This window comes from Pempheris klunzingeri, chromosome 5 (genome assembly GCF_042242105.1).
Source record: "Pempheris klunzingeri isolate RE-2024b chromosome 5, fPemKlu1.hap1, whole genome shotgun sequence".
NCBI classification, from domain to species: Eukaryota; Metazoa; Chordata; class Actinopteri; order Acropomatiformes; family Pempheridae; genus Pempheris; species Pempheris klunzingeri.
The window spans coordinates 10,668,792-10,688,114 of record NC_092016.1 but is presented as its reverse complement, the minus strand read 5'-3'; the positions used below and the strand labels follow the sequence as shown (position 1 = coordinate 10,688,114).

General features: G+C 41.2%; 2 protein-coding genes across 2 annotated transcripts; one reads left to right on the top strand and one right to left on the bottom strand.

Moving 5' to 3' along the window:
• Nucleotides 1–339: 339 nt before the first annotated feature.
• On the bottom strand, nucleotides 340–11,535 carry cep152 (centrosomal protein 152). Its single transcript, XM_070831377.1, has 26 exons — nucleotides 11,473–11,535; nucleotides 10,773–10,882; nucleotides 10,582–10,642; nucleotides 10,154–10,489; nucleotides 9,597–9,756; nucleotides 8,828–8,968; nucleotides 8,204–8,343; nucleotides 7,724–7,924; nucleotides 7,433–7,580; nucleotides 7,189–7,280; nucleotides 6,923–7,086; nucleotides 6,548–6,749; nucleotides 6,061–6,165; nucleotides 5,838–5,968; nucleotides 5,613–5,741; nucleotides 5,392–5,527; nucleotides 4,857–5,042; nucleotides 4,506–4,766; nucleotides 4,120–4,251; nucleotides 3,406–4,026; nucleotides 3,175–3,250; nucleotides 2,855–3,022; nucleotides 2,661–2,745; nucleotides 2,378–2,460; nucleotides 1,916–2,263; nucleotides 340–1,826 (listed from the first exon to the last, which is right to left on the bottom strand). The coding sequence occupies exons 1-26, from the start codon at nucleotides 11,533–11,535 to the stop codon at nucleotides 1,003–1,005; spliced, it is 5,103 nt and encodes a 1,700-aa protein (XP_070687478.1). The 3' UTR covers nucleotides 340–1,002.
• Nucleotides 11,536–14,117: 2,582 nt separating this feature from the next.
• Nucleotides 14,118–19,089, top strand: galk2 (galactokinase 2). Its single transcript, XM_070830095.1, has 10 exons — nucleotides 14,118–14,377; nucleotides 14,471–14,559; nucleotides 14,936–15,059; nucleotides 15,166–15,259; nucleotides 15,377–15,523; nucleotides 15,692–15,790; nucleotides 16,004–16,156; nucleotides 16,664–16,874; nucleotides 17,554–17,755; nucleotides 18,109–19,089. Exons 1-10 carry the CDS (start codon nucleotides 14,328–14,330, stop codon nucleotides 18,314–18,316), a joined length of 1,377 nt encoding a protein of 458 aa, XP_070686196.1. The 5' UTR covers nucleotides 14,118–14,327; the 3' UTR covers nucleotides 18,317–19,089.
• The last annotated feature ends 234 nt before the right edge of the window (nucleotides 19,090–19,323 follow it).

The following is a 19,323-nucleotide window of genomic DNA, read 5'->3' as shown; positions in this document are numbered from 1 at the left end:
TTGTATTTTTTTTAAATTTATAGGTTATGAATATACACACATGTACATGTATGTTTATTGCATTCATACCTCATTGCCTCATATTTTGTTCTTTAGATATTTGTTTGCCCCATATATAGATCTTTATATACCTTTACTTTACTTTAGTATTTTTCCTGTATACACATCTTTCTGTAACGGAGCTCTCAAAGAAAAGTGAGTGAAAATAAACATCTTGTATTGTGGGAGAGACTCAGCTCTTACAAGAAATGAAATATTCCCTCTTAATATGCAATGAGATGCAATTTATTAAAATTACAGCAATATATAAAAAAAACATTTATAATCTATGCACACAGCATATCTCATTAACGTGATATAAAATATTTTAAAATATAGAAACGCAAACACACAGAAATCTAAATCCTTCTGATACAGTCTCCACAGAGAGAGAAAACAGAGCGAAGTTTAATATAAACCTGCATCTCATCTCCTGATCATTCTTGTTGTAAAGGCAAATTGCCCATATCAAGTTAAATCAGTTAAGAACACTTAAAACACCTGAATAGTCTTGGCCCTTAGCTGAGCTGACACTGAGACATTCATGTAAAACAAAAACTGGCTGTTTAATGTGAAATATTGCTATGAACTCATCACTAACACCTTCCCAACAACAAAGCAAACTTCATATGCACGATTGTATTTATCAAGGCTGTATTTCTCAAACACCTCGGAGGAACTTTGAGCAGCAAGATGGTAAAAATCCAGACTGAGCACTGACTGTGACTGAGGGCAACTTTTTTATGCTTCTATTTAGGGGGTGAATAACAGCATGACGTTGAGGGGCAAAAAGCTTTTCAGACAGATGCAGGTTTACTCAAAGCCAAAGTTATTGTGGCATGTGTGACAACGATACTCCTGAAAATAGTTAGTAGTAATAATTAGTGGGTTTTACAGGTTTTTGGTGGGTGGATTTTACTACCTTGTAAACTTTGAATGTATTCAATGCTGCCCTTCACTCAGTCATTTCTGTTGGTAGAGTGGACTGTCAAAGCCGCTGTCCTGCTGGCGCTGTCTCAACTCAGAGAACTGAAGTTTGGAATAAAGTCCATGCTGCTTCTCACCCTCAGAGCCAGGAGTGGGCTGTCTGTGTGCACTCATCTTTGTATGGGTCGAGATCTGGGTGTGAGGCGTCTTCCTGCTAATCTCATTATAAACAGTCAAGTCAGAAACATCCGGGGTGAGGCCACCAAACTCTCTGAAGTCACCTGCCGATGCAGTAGAGACAGAAAATGGCTTCACTGGCTCGACTTTCCTCCCCGAGTACGAGAATCTGGAAACCTGGTAGTCTGTGTCGGAGTCACTGCTGGTCATGCTCCAGTCACTCCGTTTGTCATCTCTGACAGGAGCCTCCTGGATGAGGGGAGGTTTGCTCTGTTGCTCTGAGTTGAGGCGGTAGTCTGTTTTGCTCTGGTCAGCTCCCAGCAGGTACAGCTCCCTGCTTTTACTCCTCACGGACACACTGACAAAATCCACCTGGGCTGGAGAAGCCATCTGTTGAGAAGGTTTGGAAGAGCCGAGGTGTGTGTGAGCAGCAGTTTGGTGTTTTAGCCCCTCATCTACTGAGGCTTCCTCCATCCCAGAAGCAGAAATGTCCTGGTGGTGACTCAAAGGTTTAGTCCTTGCTGTGGCGGTTGGTTTCTGCTCTGAATCAGCATTGGTCTTTTCCCTGAGGGATCTCTCCTCTGGCCTGACATTAGGAAGCTCAGTTAATGTGGACAGGTTCTTACTGAAACCAACGTTTCTACCTGGAGGGCAGTCTGCTGTGTGTGCAGGCTTCAAACAATCTGTCAATACAAAACACAGATTCTCACCACATCGATATTTTCAAACAAAGAGTAATTTACAGAGATTAGTTCTGCACAATAGAACTCACTTTGTAAACTGTAGTTCTTTCCAGATTTACTTTTGATAGGCGTCTCTAGCACTTTAGCCATGGCCGCCAGCTTGCTTGCAGCATTCATTATTTTCTTTTCAGCCCTGCAGAAGACAGGAAGATCGATACAATTAGCCTGAGGAGCCATGATGAAGCTAGCAAACAAGTAAAGGACCATTATGGCCTCTTGCCCTGTAGTCTTTCCTCCGTCCTCCAGTAACTCCTGCAGACAGGTCAGATAATAGCGCCGCATCTTTCTGGCAGTGTCCTGCCTCTCCCTCTGCACCTCCATGCGGAGCATCTCTGCTGCTCGCTCCCGACTCTCCTGGAGGTAACGCAGCATGTCTCCTGCCACAAAAACACAACCGGGGATTGGTCCTCAATCCCTCCAGGAAGCATAACACTGAATGCAGAATGTTTTGACTCCACACAGGTGTATTAAAAACCAGCACTATTACCAACCTCTGATCTTTTCTACAGTTATAATGTATTGCTGCTTCATCTCCTCAAGGCCTTGCTGAAGGTTCTGCGGCTGATCAGAACTCCTGTGGGCAAAACAGTTCTGCATTATTTTACTGAAATTCATTATTCATGAACTATTGCAGAGTCACAGATTCACTTTGACAAACTTGGCATCGACTCAGCAGAGCAACAACAGACTAGAGTAACTATACAACCAAGAAAATAATATTCAACTTGACTGGACATTGAACTAAAGACACAAACTTATTAAAACAACACAAACCCTGAGGATTCTTTGTCTCTCTTCACTTTCTCTAGCTGTTCCAGGTATTCCTCCTTTGCCTTTTGTAAGCTGCTTTCATGCTCATCTACAATAAACCAGATTTTAGACCATTAACACAGATGCACAGATACAGTGTAGGTTGAGTAAATCTATTTGAATGACATTTTAAGAAACATTTAAAGCGTATTAAATACTTTTCAGATGCTGAATGGCAGTTTTGTGCTCTCGAACACTGTGCTGGAGTTGTCGACAGGCTTTCTCCAAGTGTCTCTGGAGCTCTTGGTTCTTCTTCTGGAGCTTACTTACTGTCTCAGCACACTCCTTCCTGCAACGAGCCTGCTCCTTCCTCTGGGATAAAGAGCCTGGAAACACGGGACAATACTGTCATAGACTTGTTGATGCACAGCACACTGTAGTCCAGTCCAAATTATTAGCACTGCAGGTCATATGGATTTTAAGTAGGTTTGTCACAAAGCCTAGCTTAGTGAAGATAGAATAAGAGCACATTACATACTTTGCATTTTGTTGATTTCTCTCTCATGCTGTTGCTGGGTTTCTTTTAACACGCGGCTCAGTCTGTCCTCACTTATCTGTTGGGACATAAATGAAAGGGGAAAGCAACACACACAAAACAAATATAATAAAAAGTTAAATTAATCGTTGAGCAGAGTCAGTCCTGCTAAATATTGAACAAATAAAATCCCTTATTTCATTTTTAGACACCAACACAACACCAACAACTCACTTTCTTCCATTCCTTCTTGGCTTGAGATACTGCTCTGTTGACCATATCTTTGCAGGACGTTTGGATGATGTGTGCGGCCCCGCTGGTGTCTTCAGTGCCCTGTTGATCCATTTTTGGATCCCTGAGAAGTTCTGCCTGAACCGTCACCAGACTGGTCTGAAGCTCTGCTAGTAACTCATCTCTGATCCTCTGCCTCTGGGCCTGCTCCTGCTCTGCATGATGACATCTCCACTCCTCCTCTCGGGCCCTCAGAGTCTGTTGTAGCCGGGCTTCCATCTGCAGGAGCAACTCCTTCTTCTGGAGGTTGGTATCCTCTCTGGCCTGCTGTAAAGCCTGCTCCAGCTTAGTTTGCAGCTCTTGCAGCTTGGTTTGGTTGACCTGCTCACTGCGGACCTGGATGACAGAGATCTCCTGTTGTTTGTCCCGGTTCCAGACTGCTCTGGCTCCGGCCAGCTCAGCCTTCAGCAGAGCAGCTTGCTCTCTCCTCACGTGCTCCAGCTGATCCTGAAGAGCCGCCACCTCCTCTAGGAGCTCTTTCTGCGTTCTAGAGCTCTGTTCCTCCACCTGGTTCTTGTCCACCTTATTCCATTGCTCCTCTGCCTCTCTCAGGGCCTGAGATATCTAACATTGAAATTGTGGAGTATAAATGATCAGAGGACAGCCAGTTGACAGTAGTGACACATTTTATCACACAAAGATAAAACCATGTCATACCTGTTGCTCTGTGCGTTTTTCTTGTTGTTCTTCCCAGTTCTCCCTCTCTGTTTGGAGAGAGGCTTGGTATTCTGGTAATGAGGTCAAATCCTCAATCCAGCGGTTGTAAGCCCTGGTTACTGCACCTTCAACCTAAAACACCAACACATTCATGTCCACAACTAAATCTGTCAAGCCCTCATGAAGGTAAGATACCCCAAAGTGTTTGGGGAATGCAGCATGGTGCATTAGAGAGGAGTGTGATGGGGGAAAAAGACTAAATATCTTAATGTGTATAAATAACACAGTGTTAGCAAGACTAGTAGCACTGGACTGAATCCAGCTGTTGCCATTCATTAAAAGAAATTTACAGAAAAAACTTATAAAAACGTATAAAACCCAGTAACCTGTTTGGCCATGTCTTCCAGGTGTTTCTCCTGTAGCTCTCTCTGGGTGTGTTTCCTGGCTTCCTCCACAGCTTTGCGTTTGACTTTGTCAGCTTCCAGTTGCAGCTGCCGTTTCTGGGCACAGAGCCTGGAGTCCAGCTCCTCAACAGTAACTGTCACACTGCTGGCCTCGGTCTCTTCTGCCTGACAGATTGCCTCAGCAGTCTCCCTTTGTAACGCTCTCCTAGCCTCCTCCAGCCTCTGGACCCAGGTCTTCTCCATCTACACAGAAGCAGTTAAAACTTTCAGGTCTCACAAAATTTGACATTACAAAGTTGAGGGAGCTGGACAGTGATTACAGGGAAATCATACCTTTTGTAGTTTCTCGTTCCAAGCGGCCTCAGCCAGGGCTACCTTAGAGTTCACCTGCAGCTGGATCTCAGTCTCCTTTTCTTTGGACCAGAGAGCTTGGAGCTGGTTTATTGAAGCCTGATGTTGAGCCTCGAGCTCAGCCTTAAGATTCTCCTCAGCTGTACCCCTCTCCTTTCTCATCTTTTGCTATGACAACCAGGAAACCATAAATCAGTTCACAGGTAATCTATGTAGGATACATGCAAGTTCACTGAGAAAAAGATTTGTGAAATACAGCATTTAGCAATGCAGTAAAGAAATGATGAAATAGTAAAAGCTTTGCGTCCCAACTTCGTCAACACAAACACAATTTGTACAAAATTAAATAACACTAACATTAAGTGACACAGAACAATTCTAAATAACAACTTACCCTACAATGGTGAGTTTTGATCTTTTAAATTATGTTTATTTCTCCCTTTCGATGGTTTGATGAATGCAAGAGCCCTGTCAAACTGCTCCTGATATTGTAAACATATTTTAGGATCTTGTTTACCTCGTTTTCTCTGATCAGCGCCTCCTCCTTCTCCCTGTTGCTTATGGTTTCTTCAAGCACGTCCTTCTCCTTGCAGACAGATATGTAACACTCTTGCACCGCCAGCATCTTATCATTGGCCTCAGACAGTTGCGTCCTGTGAATAAATAATAAGTACTGTACATGAGCTGCAAACGTTTCTCAATTATTGCAGTTTTCAGTGACGGGTGCAGTGGACTTACTGCAACTGTTGGACCTGCTGCTGGTGATGTGCAGCCAGCTGTTCAACCTGAGTATCATGTTCCAGCATGAGCTCTGTTCTAATCCGGTTCACAACATCGTCTCTATACTGCTGATGGATCCGCTCAGATCTCCATGAGGGAACAGAAATATAAATATGAATACACTATGATAATTTAAGGTAAAAGAAAACATTTACAATCTTACTTCCCTCCTCAGTGTCGTACCTCTCAGCAGCCTCCTGCTTCTCTTGGTCCAGTTCCTGGATCATCTCCCTCATCTTGGTGCAAAGCTCCAAGTTGGCAGTCCTCACCTTCTCCTCATTCTGTTCCAGCTCTGCATTCTTCTTTTCCAACACCTACATGTTTAGAGAGGACACCAATCTTTCAGCAGTCGTTTCTTACAGTCAAGAAAGAACATAATTAATCTGACAATAAACTACAGCCAAACCTCCACTTGTTTCTGCAAGTGTAGTTTATCTTCCTGTAGTCTCGTGAGCTCTTTCTGAGATTCTCCAGTCATGTCAAGATGTTTCATCTGGCTTGTTTCTCTGACCTGTGAACACAGATGCAGTTTTTTTTTATGATCAATGTTTGTATTAGAGCCATTTTATCTACTTCTAAACCTTTTATTTATACATCATCGTATTGCTGAACCATGCTATTTGTGAGAGCTTTGATGGCATTTGTTTTTTTTTAGGACAACACCACTCGCTGTGCATGAATGTAATACTTGAATCCTTTCAGGTCCTTGTGTTTTAATAGGCTTGTTATCTTAGCTAAACCATTTGTATGCTTTCCTTTTTCTGTTTTTATAATTTTTATCATTCAGTCTACCTAACTCTAAATAACAGAAATTGTATACTACAGTGTTAAATGCTTTGCTCAGCACTGCAACATCAAAGCTTCTGTCTGGTCACGTAGAGCGGAATCCTCACCGAAGAGCTGAGCTTGGCTTCATCTAACTGGGTCTGCAGCTCATTCACTCGACTCTGACAGAGCTGGAGCTCCTCCTGCAGCTGACTGATCTTCTGTCGCTTCCCCTTCAGACTACCCAGGCAGCGCTGCATCTCCACTCGCAGCAGCCGCAAAGCTTCATCTTTGGGCAGCTTGGAGTCCGACAGGTGGGCCAGGGCGGTACTAACCAAATAGTCGGTAAGGTTAGATGTTGATGGTTATCGATGAATCTCGTTTCATAGTTTCATATGATATGCTAGCACTGATGGCATGAGGACTGAAGGACGCAGACAGTGAAGAGAGACTCAAACTTATTGATATGATGACAATGATTCTGCTGTATAATCAAGGTGTACCTGTGAAGCATGCCATTTTTCCTGTTTGCTGTCTTTAATCCTAAATCCATACAGGAATCAGACAGCTGGTTCTCCCAGTCACTGCTCAGGTCTAATGCAATAACACCATGTTTCACAGCAGACTCATACAGGGTGATCTGCTCCTTCAAGTCGGCCTGATCCTCCTGAAAAATAAAATAAAACATTTAAGCACGTTTAAGCACGTCTTTATTGACTAATGTACCGAGAGTGGTTTTATTCTGGGGCAGAAAACTCAGAGAGCAAACCTGTAAGACTTTGTTCATGTTTTCACACAGTGCCTTGGCTGATAGAGCCTGTTGTAGTTTGATTTGCATCTGAGTCATCTCCTGCACTGAACCTGAAGGAAACAGAGCCGCAACAAAGAAAAGTTAAAGTTAATTGAATAAATTAAAAATAAAACATGCATGCATACGAGTTTCTCATTTGGTTTCTTTGACTTCTACATAAAAGACAAGCATATTTGCCATCCACATTCACCCCTTCACGCACTTGTCTGCAGCAGCTTGGCACACTGCTGTTGATTCTCTTCCAGACGTTGAGTGAGGGCATTGACAACTCTGGCTCTCTCAAGTTGCTCCTCTTCTCTCTGGCGCTCCAGCTGTTTCACCTGCTCTCGTAACCTCTGACCAACATCAATCTGGAAGCAACAACAACAGGAGTTTACAATGTCTGCAGGTAACTTAGACTATACCAATATCTGGACATTTGTGTGAATTCAAAAGCATGTGTTGTGGATAGTCTGAAATATTAATCAAATTTTTTTTTGCTGCATCCTGTGACCTGATCGTTCAGAGCCTGAGAGGTAGAGTCTAGCTTCTGTTTTAGTGTCAACAGTGCAGCCTCATGCTGCTCCTTTATGATGGCGAGGTCTCGGTCATGCTGCTCCCGTGATCTGGAGAGGGTGTCGGAGCGACAAAGCTCCAACATCTGCTGCTTCATGCTGTCCACTGCAGCCTCTGCCACCCTCTGCTTCTTGGTGTTCTGTAAATAAAATACGATACACTAAAAAAATATGCATCTTATATCAAAGGTTTCAGTGAAGATATAAATGCTATCTGTATGTTACAGAGAGCATTGCAAGCAGAATTACTTGGGTCTGTGTTCATTTAAATCATTTCATATCAGATTTTTTTTAATTCTGTAAAGCCGATGCTGCTTTTGAATACATTAAATAAATTATGTACTGCAGATTTTCTTGTATTTTGTTTGAATCGGTTAAGACAAAAGGAGGAAAACAGTGGCGTGCAGTACAGAACATACCTCCTGATCTCTCTCAGTTAGGACCTGTACTTGCTGCCCCATCGCCTTCAATTTGTTTTGCATTTGAAGCTCTCTCTCCTTGGCCTCTTCGACCAATCGACTTGACTCCTTCAGACTTACTGCTAGGCCATCCTTTTCATCTATTGATGATTTAAAAAATGACATTATGTTCCTGTTTCTGTGGTTAGTGTAGGTCCCTTTAAGAGCCACAAGGGGGCATATGCATCAATAAGTGGACACATCCTATCTTATTTCCCCTCAACTTAATCAGTGCGATGGAATGATACGCAATCAATGCTTTTCCTTTAGTGTGCAAGCAAAAATAAAACATATTTTATGAAGTATAAGTGTCAAACTCAATGGTCAGACACTGTGAAAAACTAATCTTTAAAAGACATAATATTTCAAGGTAGCCGAGCGAGAGTGGTTTACATGCATGTAACAAAAAGGAACAGTAAATCATAACATGCAAATACATTTTTTTCAGTCTTTTAAGTAATGTCAAGCCTTAAAGTACCACAAAATCAGCCTGGTCACAATTCTTTACATAGGCTATACACTGCAATATGGAGTAACAGTAATTCCCACCCCTCATTTTGAAAGCTAAAACTGTGTGAAACATACCTTTGACAATTGCAAACTGATGCTCAAGGTATCTCATATTACGCCTTGAATCTTCCAGTTTTCGCTCCAAGTCTTCGATTTGCCTCTGCTGAGCCTTGTTTAAAATCTGCAGCTGGGCAAGCTGCTCCCCATCAGCTGTTTCTGAAACACAGTACAAAATGTATGAATCAACATTTACCCACTTTAAGACATGTTTATCTTCAATAAAGACATTTGACAGAGTGTATGTTAAAAGAATAACACTTTGGGCGTCTAGTTTCATAGTGGCAAATGGGTGCAGCCAACCATGGGCTGCCCGTCTTAACTTCTTGATGGATAATAAAATTCAAAAATATTAAGTGGCACTTAAAGCAACTTATAAATGGAAAGTAAAATTACACTTTTCTTGCAGTCTGCCTGAATACATCTTAGTGTCACAGAAATATAATATTAGAAAACAGATCTGTTAAAATTGGACCTATGCAACTAATTATTGTTTATTAACTCCCCTTTTCTCAGTCCAACACAGTTAGAACAACCTAATTGTTGTACTTCTGTCCACAGAACAACTACAGTGGCTACAGTAGCTCAGTGGCACTTTGACAGCAGCTGTTATAAACATCAAAACAGCACTTCAGATTCAGATTATTCACTTGGATAAGTTTGTTCCGCCAGTTCAGGAAAGTGACTATAATAATTTTTCAACTATTATAGCACTGTGATTTACACATCAGTATATTCTGGAGCTATTGATCCAGCATCATCATCACATCACGACTGTAAGACTCACGTTGGTTTGAGTCAAGGAACTGTCTTTGCAGATGGTCCAGATGACCTTCTTGGTGAGTGTCCTGTGAGCTGAACATCTTTGGCTGATGGGGAGGATGGTGAGGATTATAGCTGGCCTTATACTGATCCACAACTCTGTCCCCTGCTCCAGGCGTTAAATTCTGAGGAAACACGGTATGTTTGAAATAAAAATATTATCAAGATCAAGAATAAACCAAGAACCAAGCATTACTGAACTACAATCCCTTTAACAACCTCTCCTCTAACATGGTGACGACTACAAGACAATAAGATGATCATTTCAAATTATCAAATGGAAAAATAATGAAAATTCATAAGAATATCACACATAAGGAAGTTCATTTAAGATTAAATGTACAATATAATGTAAAAATATAGAGACTTAAATAGAAAAATAGACAGGAAATCTGTGCAACAAGTTTTAAGATCCATTAATAGTCAAGAGCAACAACCACTGCACTGCATGAACCATCAATCAGTGTTGATATTTCTGTACTCTGCAACGACAAAATAGGTCAAACATAAAACTCCACTCACTTGAAAATGGTTTCTGTGATTGTTGTGGTCCCCAAAGTTTTGGTTGTCTCTGCATCCTCCTTCTCCATTATACACTACAGCGTTATTAGTGCCGTGAGGGTTTTGTTTAGACTCATATTCGTCCATGGAGAAATCATTGGTCTCTGTGGATTTCTCCGTGCCCATGCTGGTGTACGTATAATCTCCCTGAGTGAACTGATGATCCTGTGGCTGCTGGTTCCAGGTGTGAGGCAGAGGTTGACTTTGAGGGCGAGTCCGATGTCCATTGATCTGAACAACTCCATCCTCATGAGGGTACTCATCATGACAGTGCTGATCATAGTCAACTTCATAGTTCTTCAAAGAGACATTGACAGTGATAGTGATTGATTTTTCCTTTAGAAGTTCAGAGGATAAAAATCTAACTGTGAAACAAACCAACAACCCACCTGTTCGTGAGAGGTTGGCCTCGGGTTAACTGGCCATTGCTGAGGCCATGGAGACTGTGGGCTGAGTGGAGAGGGCAAAAAAACATAATTATATAACAAAGCAATCAGGTATGTCTGATTGTTTCGAACGACCCAAAAGAGTCTCAGAATTGGAGAAACCTGATGTCTCTCACCAGCAACATGTGTGTTACCTGTTGCCAGTGTTTTTATTGGTGCAGGTTGAGTACTCCAGCTCTGGGGAGGAGGAGTCTCTGCTGTCCTCCAGCATGTCATCGGGCAGGTCTGTGAGCAGCTTCTGCAGCTGTGGAAAAATAGCACGTGGAAATGAGTCACCAAGGTTGCTCCGCAACCAAGTTGTAAAAAAACAGAGAAGGGAAGCAATCACTGACAGCCTGAGAGAAAAATGTGTCAGAGGCTCCATTTGAGTTTTAAACAGGAAAACTGGTTGAATCAAAATTCTACGTAAAACATTTTTGCACAAGATTTAGTGTTCACAATCCTTCAATGCGTCATTTTTTTAAGCATGCTTTAATGTATAACACATATGAATACGTCATTTATCAAGAAAATTTTCCAAACATTCTCTGGTTTGAGCTTCTTAAATGTGAAGATTTGACACGTATAGGTTTTTAGATGAATCAGTAATAAAAGTTAGTTGCCGGCCTATTCAAAATAAAATTATCTGTATAAAGTACGATAATTATGCTTTTGGTCAAGAAAATCAAAACCTAACTGACAAACAAGCATTGACAAACAATGTGTTTTTCTGTCAAAACACCTTAGCTCTTAATGACACAAAACAAAATCCTCCTCTGTGTCAATAACAGATTGAACAGGCTTGCTGTACAAGCAGCCATGTGTGATAGAACAAGCAGAGCCAGCTGGACTTACTTCCCACAACGACTGTTGAATATTCCTCAAATCCTCCACTGTGTCCACAACCGAAGGACCCATAGTATCCCACTTACACATTTAACAAAGATTGAAGAGGCACTTGTGCTTCAGCAGTGAAGCCACATGACAAACCCCAAGCCTAATCTTTCTGCAGAGAAGACCTTCTGTGTGAAACATCCATGGCATGTTGTAGGCTCCCTGTGGTATTGCTGTGTTTTGCTCCCAAAGAACTCCATTGTTTAGACAAAACATATAGCAATGTTAACTGGAGCAGAAACATTCCAATTACTGGTGGCAAACATTTCCACTTGACCAACTTGCTATAACACATAGGCTATACCAAAGAAAAAGATCCATTTAAGATAAGTTTTCTTCCAAAGTCCAATTCTTCTGAGCGTTGAAGCCCACTGGAAAAAGATTCAGTGACAGTTTCTTCTTTTCAGTATAAGTGGGGTCAAACACAGAAACAAGGTAACCTAAATAGAGAGAAAGTAGGGAAACTGCAGGGTAGAGCTGGTTTCAGTGTGACACACCTGGAAGGAGGACTTTTCCTTGAACCAATAATAGCTCTCATTCAAAGAGCAACAGATTGTAGGCGTGAGTAGTAACACAGCATGCCTGTGTTGCTGTGAAGCTGCTGGTGCTTATGAATTTCAAAAGGTGCACACCGCAAAAACTTCCCCTAAACAACAACACTATCTCAGAAAAACAAAACAGACCTGAAAAAAGGCACGTGAATATTTTTAAAGAGATAACAATATGATCAATGAGCAAAGGGTGCTTGTGATATGACTTATCTAGAGATAAGTAATGCCAATTGAAACATACCCTGAACATCTTCTGTCATCTGATATGTTGTTTGAAGATATGTATACACAATAAATCAAAGGAGCTAAAGCAATTAGACCACTGTTAGAGTCATACTGGAAAGTGACACAACAACTACAGAAAAATGTAACTGTAACACAAACGTCATCTCAACACCTTAATAATGCTGGTGTGTTTATTTGGGCATCACTTCCGAGCAGTTCCCCACAGCATACTCAGCACGGTGAACATTACAAAGCAACATCTGCGTTTTGTATCTCAGGAGTGAAATATGTCTTTTGTGGAAACAAATGTTTAAGGGTCATACCTCTTGCTCTCTTGCATAGTCCTCCTGGTCGTATTCCTCTTCATCATGCTGGGTTTGAAGAGCAGCACTGTCAAAATCAATAGACATGATGCAGAGCCTGTTGGCGTAGGGTGCGCTGCGGAGAGGTGCAAACACCCACTTAGGAGGGGAAATCACAAACGACCAGGAAAAGTACGTGTTAACGGTTCCGTTTGGTGGAGGTTGGTTAACATTTAACGTAACTAACGTTAGCCTCAGTTCACTGCCACTCTGATACGAACAAGTCAAAACAAACACACAGCGTTAGCTTACCTGATGGCATAAACGCTACAGACGTTTCTTTGGTTATCTACGTATCACTTTAATTAGCTAGGTGCCGTTATTAACAGCTAACTGTCTAGCCACGTTACTGTTTACATTACAAAGCAGTGATGCTAGCTAACTTGGGGTAACATGGCCATGTTAGCTAGCCTCAGCAACAACGACACCGACAAAAAATTAAAAACATATATCTGGCCATGGTTTGAAAAGCCCACGATAAATACGTCTGATCAGAGATGTAGATTCGTTGGCGGACGAAACGTGTAATGTCAGCTTATGAGTAAGTTAGCTGAGCGTAAACTTTGAGAGCTACAAAGCTAATTCCCGTTAGCAGCCTGGACGTCCTCTTTAAGAGCTCGCCCTCTTTGAAAAGTCGCGCGCTTTAGCAGCGCCAAACCTCTACGGGTCTCATTGGAAAAACATTTATAATGTTACACACTAACTCTGGGTGAGTTTATACCACTATAACTGGCATTATTACACCTACAGACTCAAATACTACTCTATTATCCGTTCTCTGTGACAAAAATGTTCACGGTAGAAGTTACTTCATAAACATTATTGTTCTCGCCGACAACCCCGGAACTGAGACGCTAATCACGCCTCCATGGTAACAGCCTCTTTAGGATTATGGGAAGTGTAGTCGCCGTGTTTCCTTGTTGGCGAAGCGGGGGGATTTCGAGTGGTGGTGTGGGTCAGATTTTCACTTCTCAAACAACTATTCGTAAAAGATTGATCAATCAAGAAAAGTACAAAATGTTAGGCCCGCATATTAAAGTAGAGCAAACATGTTGTTAAATGGTTATCACTCAAAAAATCTGCGATATAAAAGCAAAATGCTTATCAAATGCAAATCTATAAACAGTATATAAGAAGCCTTTTATACAGTCTTTGTGCAAGGCGTATTTATAATTTAAAACCTGCAGACAGACACACGTGAAATCACAATGTTTTATTATTACAGGTCAAAAATATAAAATGTTGTTTACATAAATACATAATACAATACATAAGTAGCGTAATTGTATTTTTACATGAATACAATTTTGACAAGAAAAATCTAAGTTTATCAAAAACAGAAAATTAAAGAATAAAAATCTGTACATGTATCATCGACTGAAAAGGTATATTGCGACGTCATCACCACGAGTACCTTAGACCACGCCCCCTGTCCTGAAGACACTTCCGTGTTTTTGCCGCTGCAGCCTCAACTGTTTCAGAGTCAGCTCTTTCTTTGTCAGACAGGATCTCACTACCCCTAAAGAGAGCTGAACTCATCTATTAAAACTGACTTCAGTGCCGCGGTTCGACATCCGGGATCCTCGTGTGACAGTCAGCTGATCGCGGACAGGATATGCAAAAGCTTTGAGCTCTCCTGTCTGACAACAAGAAGTGGCATTCATAGTTATTAGCAGATATGGCCACAAACCCACCCAAGTTAAAGACTGCGATCACTACCAATGAAAGGTGAGTGAAATATTCCGATTGTCAGTAGGAGAAGAACCGTGTAGTCTCTCTGTCTGATACTCACTTAATTTCTTATTGTGTAATTCTTTACAGGCTGCAAAAGTTGAAAAGTACTTTTGAAACAAAGTATGGAAAACCCCCTCTCTTCTATGCATATGCACCTGGAAGGGTAAATCTAATAGGTAATTTCATTTTACCTGACATAGCATTTTGCTTAAGTTGTTTTATGAAAATGAATTTCAGGCTCCTCAAATCTGTTTTCTTTGCTCAATGGTCAAAATGTTTGAATTAATTGAAACTTAAACTAAAAATGATGTGCAGAATCCCCCTTAATTTCAGCACTGTTTAGAAAGTGGGTCAAGTCATTTACTACCCTCCTAAAATGAGAATAAAAACATGGCAGAAGTGTAATTTGATTGAAGGAAAATAATCTAATTTATGAATCTTAGCTTGTTCACAGCTTTAGTCCACAAATATTGGAACTGGTGCTTAAATGAGTCTCGCCCACATAAGAATTCTTGTCACATATCTGTCCTTCAAATTTCTCATATTTAACAGGAGAGCATATCGATTACTGCGGCTATTCTGTTCTTCCAATGGCTATTGAGCAAAATATCCTTGCAGCCGTCTCAGTGAACAGCTCGGGGACGATCGCACTGGCCAACACGAATCCTCAGTACATGTGAGGCTCAAACACCCTGATCGTTGCTGAAGTTTGTACATTGTGCTTGTGTAATTAGCTTAAATTGGACATACAGCATGGTTTAAGAATGTTTGTGTCTTTGCAGGGATTTCACTGTGTCGTGTTCAGAGGACATCGCTATTGACAGAGAGAACCCAAAGTGGTATTATTATTTTCTGTGTGGAGTAAAAGGTATCCAGGTGAGATTTAGTTGTCAAGACGTTAATATGCAACACTGTCTTAATGTAGTGATACTTTCCCCAAATAATGTAAAGTAGAAATATAGAATTAACCTTCCTGCTGTGTATTTGTTACAGGAGAAGTTTGGGATTGCTCCTTTAGCCGGGATGTCGTGTGTTATAGATGGAACCATTCCTCCGAGCTCTGGCCTGTCCAGTTCTAGTGCTTTAGTCTGTTGTGCCGGGCTCGTAACAATGGAGGCAAATCAAAAGTCCCTCTCCAAGGTAAAATGTTTTACAGTTAAAGTACTTCATGTCAAAACACTGTTCACAAAGGAGAAGATGTTCTGTAAGCAAGTGTAACCCAGAATGTGCTTCACTTTCACACCAGTATTCAATACAAGAGAGTGTTTGTCATTTTCAAATGTTTTTTTTCTCATTATGATCCTCCAGGTGGCGCTGGCTGAGATATGTGCCAAATGTGAGCACTACATTGGCACAGAGGGGGGCGGCATGGACCAGTCCATCTCATTTCTGGCTGAGAGAGGAACTGTATGTAGCTTTGCTTTCAGTGCATCATGTCAAACAAGCAGTTGATCAAGATCATCTGTTTATCCAAACTATGAATACACCAACTAAATGTCTAGACTAATGTAGGAATAAATGTATGCTTGATAGGTATGAAATCTCTACCATATAAAATGTTCTGTGTAGTTCATGTTGTCCACTTGTTCTATGAGTTTTATGTTTTGAATTGTCCGTCAGGCGAAGCTGATAGAGTTCCATCCTCTGCGGGCCACTGATGTCAAGCTCCCGGGCGGGGCCGTGTTTGTGATCTCAAACTGCTGCGTGGAGATGAACAAAGCTGCTTCCTCTCACTTCAACATCCGTGTGGTGGAGTGTCGAATCGCCACAAAGGTATGGTGACAATACACGACAATACATTTTTATAAGTCTTTGTATTTAGACTTTTCTCAGTTTGTTTGTCAATAAAGAAATTACATGCTTCACATGAAACAGGCAAAAAATGACCATAAAATCACAAATCACAGAATACATAGATTATGTCTCGCCTCCTTTGTTGCTTTATTAGACTTGATTACGTAAAGCCTGCATCTGTGCCCAGTAGATTACTGCCTAAACATTTTTGCAGTATTTTGAATATTACATCTACCATTTGTTTTGAAGATTTAGCACGGAGTGAAGCGATGTACCTAGAAACAGGAGAGTGTTGTTGTATTGCCTACTGTCAATCCTCAATCTTCAGCAAATGTCTTCAAACATATTCAACATGTTGTAAAGATCGATATAGTTAAAGAAGGGTTTCATTGTGAACATGAACATCAAACAGCTTGTCTGTGAGTTAAAGTCTGTGTGATACTCCATCAAAGTTGATAAGAAATATCTTGGCGGGTGTGAGCTCAGATGCTGGCCAGGGCGCGGGGTCTGGACTCGAGCGGATTGTTGAAGCTGGCCCAGGTTCAGTCGGAGCTGAAGGCCTCACTGGAGGAGATGCTGGCTTTGGTGGACGAGGTGCTGCACCCTGAGCCGTACAGCCGAGAGGAGATCTGCGAGGCGCTGGGCATCACCCCTGAGCAGTTTTCCACAGAGCTGTTGAGCGCTAACACTCAGCACGGTGAGCCACAGCGCGTAGCAACATCTGTGTATTTGTATATCTCAGGCGTTATGTCTTATGTGGAAACATTCAGTTGAGTAGTCAATTAAATGTGGATTTAAATGTTAAGGAATTAAACTTTCGATAATTGAGTAGTTGTTTGAAATCACTCATCAAACTGCTCAAATCTCAAAGTATCAACTTTTGCAATGAGAGGACTTTGATTCTCTTCTTTTCATATCATTGTAAACTTAATATCTTGTGGGTTTTTGGACTGCCGCTCAGAATGAAAGAGAAAAAAAGATAGAAAAGATTACAGTTTGTATTTTTACATAGAACTAGGTAATATATTTTTTAATATTAATACAGTATTCATGTGCATTATGAGACTAAAATGGAATTCTATCGTCATATTGTGGTATTTGTTTTACTGGACTTATTTATTATTCATTTAAGCAACGCAAATTTCCAACTATATTCATCAGAAAGATGTAACCAGCCATTACAGATGTTTTTCTTTCTCAAGAACTTCGTGTATATGTGAACATCCTCTAAAGAGCAACATGACTGAAAATAGCACTCTACTGACTGTATATTGAGGCATTTGTTCAATAATACCATTAGTTTAATCCATCCTTATGTGGACATGCTTGTCAGGACCAGATGAATGACTTGACTTGTCTCTTCTCCTTTCCCTCAGTGTCACAGTTCAAGCTGCACCCACGAGCCAGACACGTGTACGGCGAAGCTGCACGGGTGCTGCGGTTTAAGGCCGTGTGCGACTCCGAACCTGCCGGATCCGTACAGCTACTGGGAGACCTGATGAACCAGAGCCATGCGAGCTGCAGAGACCTGTATGAGTGCAGCTGCCCTGAACTGGATCAGCTGGTGGAAATCTGTCTGTGAGTACAGCAAAGTCTCACCTCACTCACGGTTATTACAGCTTCAGACTCGGGACACAGTGGGACAAAAGCCACTGCAGTTTTAGAGATTCAACCAATGAAAATAGAGGATCTTTTACAACAACCAACTTTAGGAAAATTTAAGGAATTTGGGTGGCCGAATTCCATTTAGCTGCTCGGTATTGTGCATGCCGGCTCACGTGTTGTGTCCCAATTCCATACAACATACTAATTGTACACAGTGTATGCTGTAAGCTAAACCTTAGACTCTAAAGTTTAAAGGCTGGTGTTGAAACGCGCATCTACCGAAATACTGCCTTAACATCTTGTTTTCTTGTTTCTCTTGGTCACAGGAAGTCGGGGGCTGTGGGCTCCCGGCTGACAGGTGCAGGTTGGGGCGGCTGTGCCGTCTCCATGGTTCCAGGTGAAAAGGTGGAGCCTTTCTTACAAGCAGTGCGGGAGGCCTACTACCTCCCCGATCCACGCACAGCAGCCATGGAAAAACAGAGTTTGTTTGTGTCCAAGCCGGGCGGGGGTGCTGCAATTCTCACCGAGGAGTGAAATACAGCTGTCATTCAGTTTCAAATACACTGCTGCAGAGAAATAAATAACATTTTCTAAGACTTACATTGTGGCAGAAGGCACTTGCAAATGACAAGATGATACAAAATGTAAATCTGACTTTGATGTTCGATTTGATCTCATTACTCTTTATTCTGGAATATAAGGGCCAAAAAATGAGTAACAGTGGTGAAATGTTTCCTACGAAGGGAATATGATTTTTGTGTTAAACATGTTTTTTTTAAATCATGAATGTTCACGTTTTCGTAATAAATTGAGTTTGTATAGCTAATTCACTGTCTCACTGTGTCACCTCAGAAAAGACAAGACGACAAATAAAATAAGAATCATGTTTAATTTGTGCCACTGTATAAAATCCATTCATCCTTTATTTTTTTAACATTTTGTACATGAACATAATAATTGAACGTGCATTTGAAGTAATCGTCACTGGAGCTCTTAACACTCTTAACTGTTAAAGTGTGTCGGGTGTGTGTCGTGTTAAGTTTGTGTGAGCCACGGGGAAATCCGGCTAGACAGCTCTGATTATAAGATCACACGATGCGCTTGAGTTTCTGCATGGCATCGATTTTCTCCTCATTAGCGAGCAGTGATGGTGGAGGCTGTGTGGTCTAAGGCACATGCCACGGTACTGTACTGAATGTCACTGCAGCATTCTGCATTTAAATCTCCTCAGGGAGACACATGGTAACTGTTGTATGAAATATTTGATAGAAAAACGGTTTTAAAGTTAATTTCCGCTCTATGCTTTATTCATTCTCTTTATTTTGGGAAGCCGTCTTAGAGTCCAACTGAAACAGAAAGCATGTTTAGAGTTTAATAATTATCAATCAAATGTTTTGCAGCAACTGTATTTAAATATTTTTTAGAGAATATCAGATTCAAGTTCATTCAGTTTCACACATTTCTGTGAGTAAACCATTCAATATCAAATAAAGAAGATGGATTATCTTAAACAGGATCCATACAAGGCACAGCACAGATCT

Coding starts and splice junctions, on each gene's coding strand:
- cep152 (XM_070831377.1), bottom strand. CDS start 11,535: ATGGGTCCTTCGGTTGTGGACACAGTGGAGGATTTGAGGAATATTCAA. Junction 7,087..7,188: donor ACATGAACAAAGTCTTACAG/GTTTGCTCTCTG, acceptor TTTATTTTTCAG/GAGGATCAGGCCGACTTGAA. Junction 4,027..4,119: donor AAAAACGCACAGAGCAACAG/GTATGACATGGT, acceptor TTTCAATGTTAG/ATATCTCAGGCCCTGAGAGA.
- galk2 (XM_070830095.1), top strand. CDS start 14,328: ATGGCCACAAACCCACCCAAGTTAAAGACTGCGATCACTACCAATGAA. Junction 14,378..14,470: donor GCGATCACTACCAATGAAAG/GTGAGTGAAATA, acceptor AATTCTTTACAG/GCTGCAAAAGTTGAAAAGTA. Junction 15,524..15,691: donor ATCAAAAGTCCCTCTCCAAG/GTAAAATGTTTT, acceptor ATGATCCTCCAG/GTGGCGCTGGCTGAGATATG.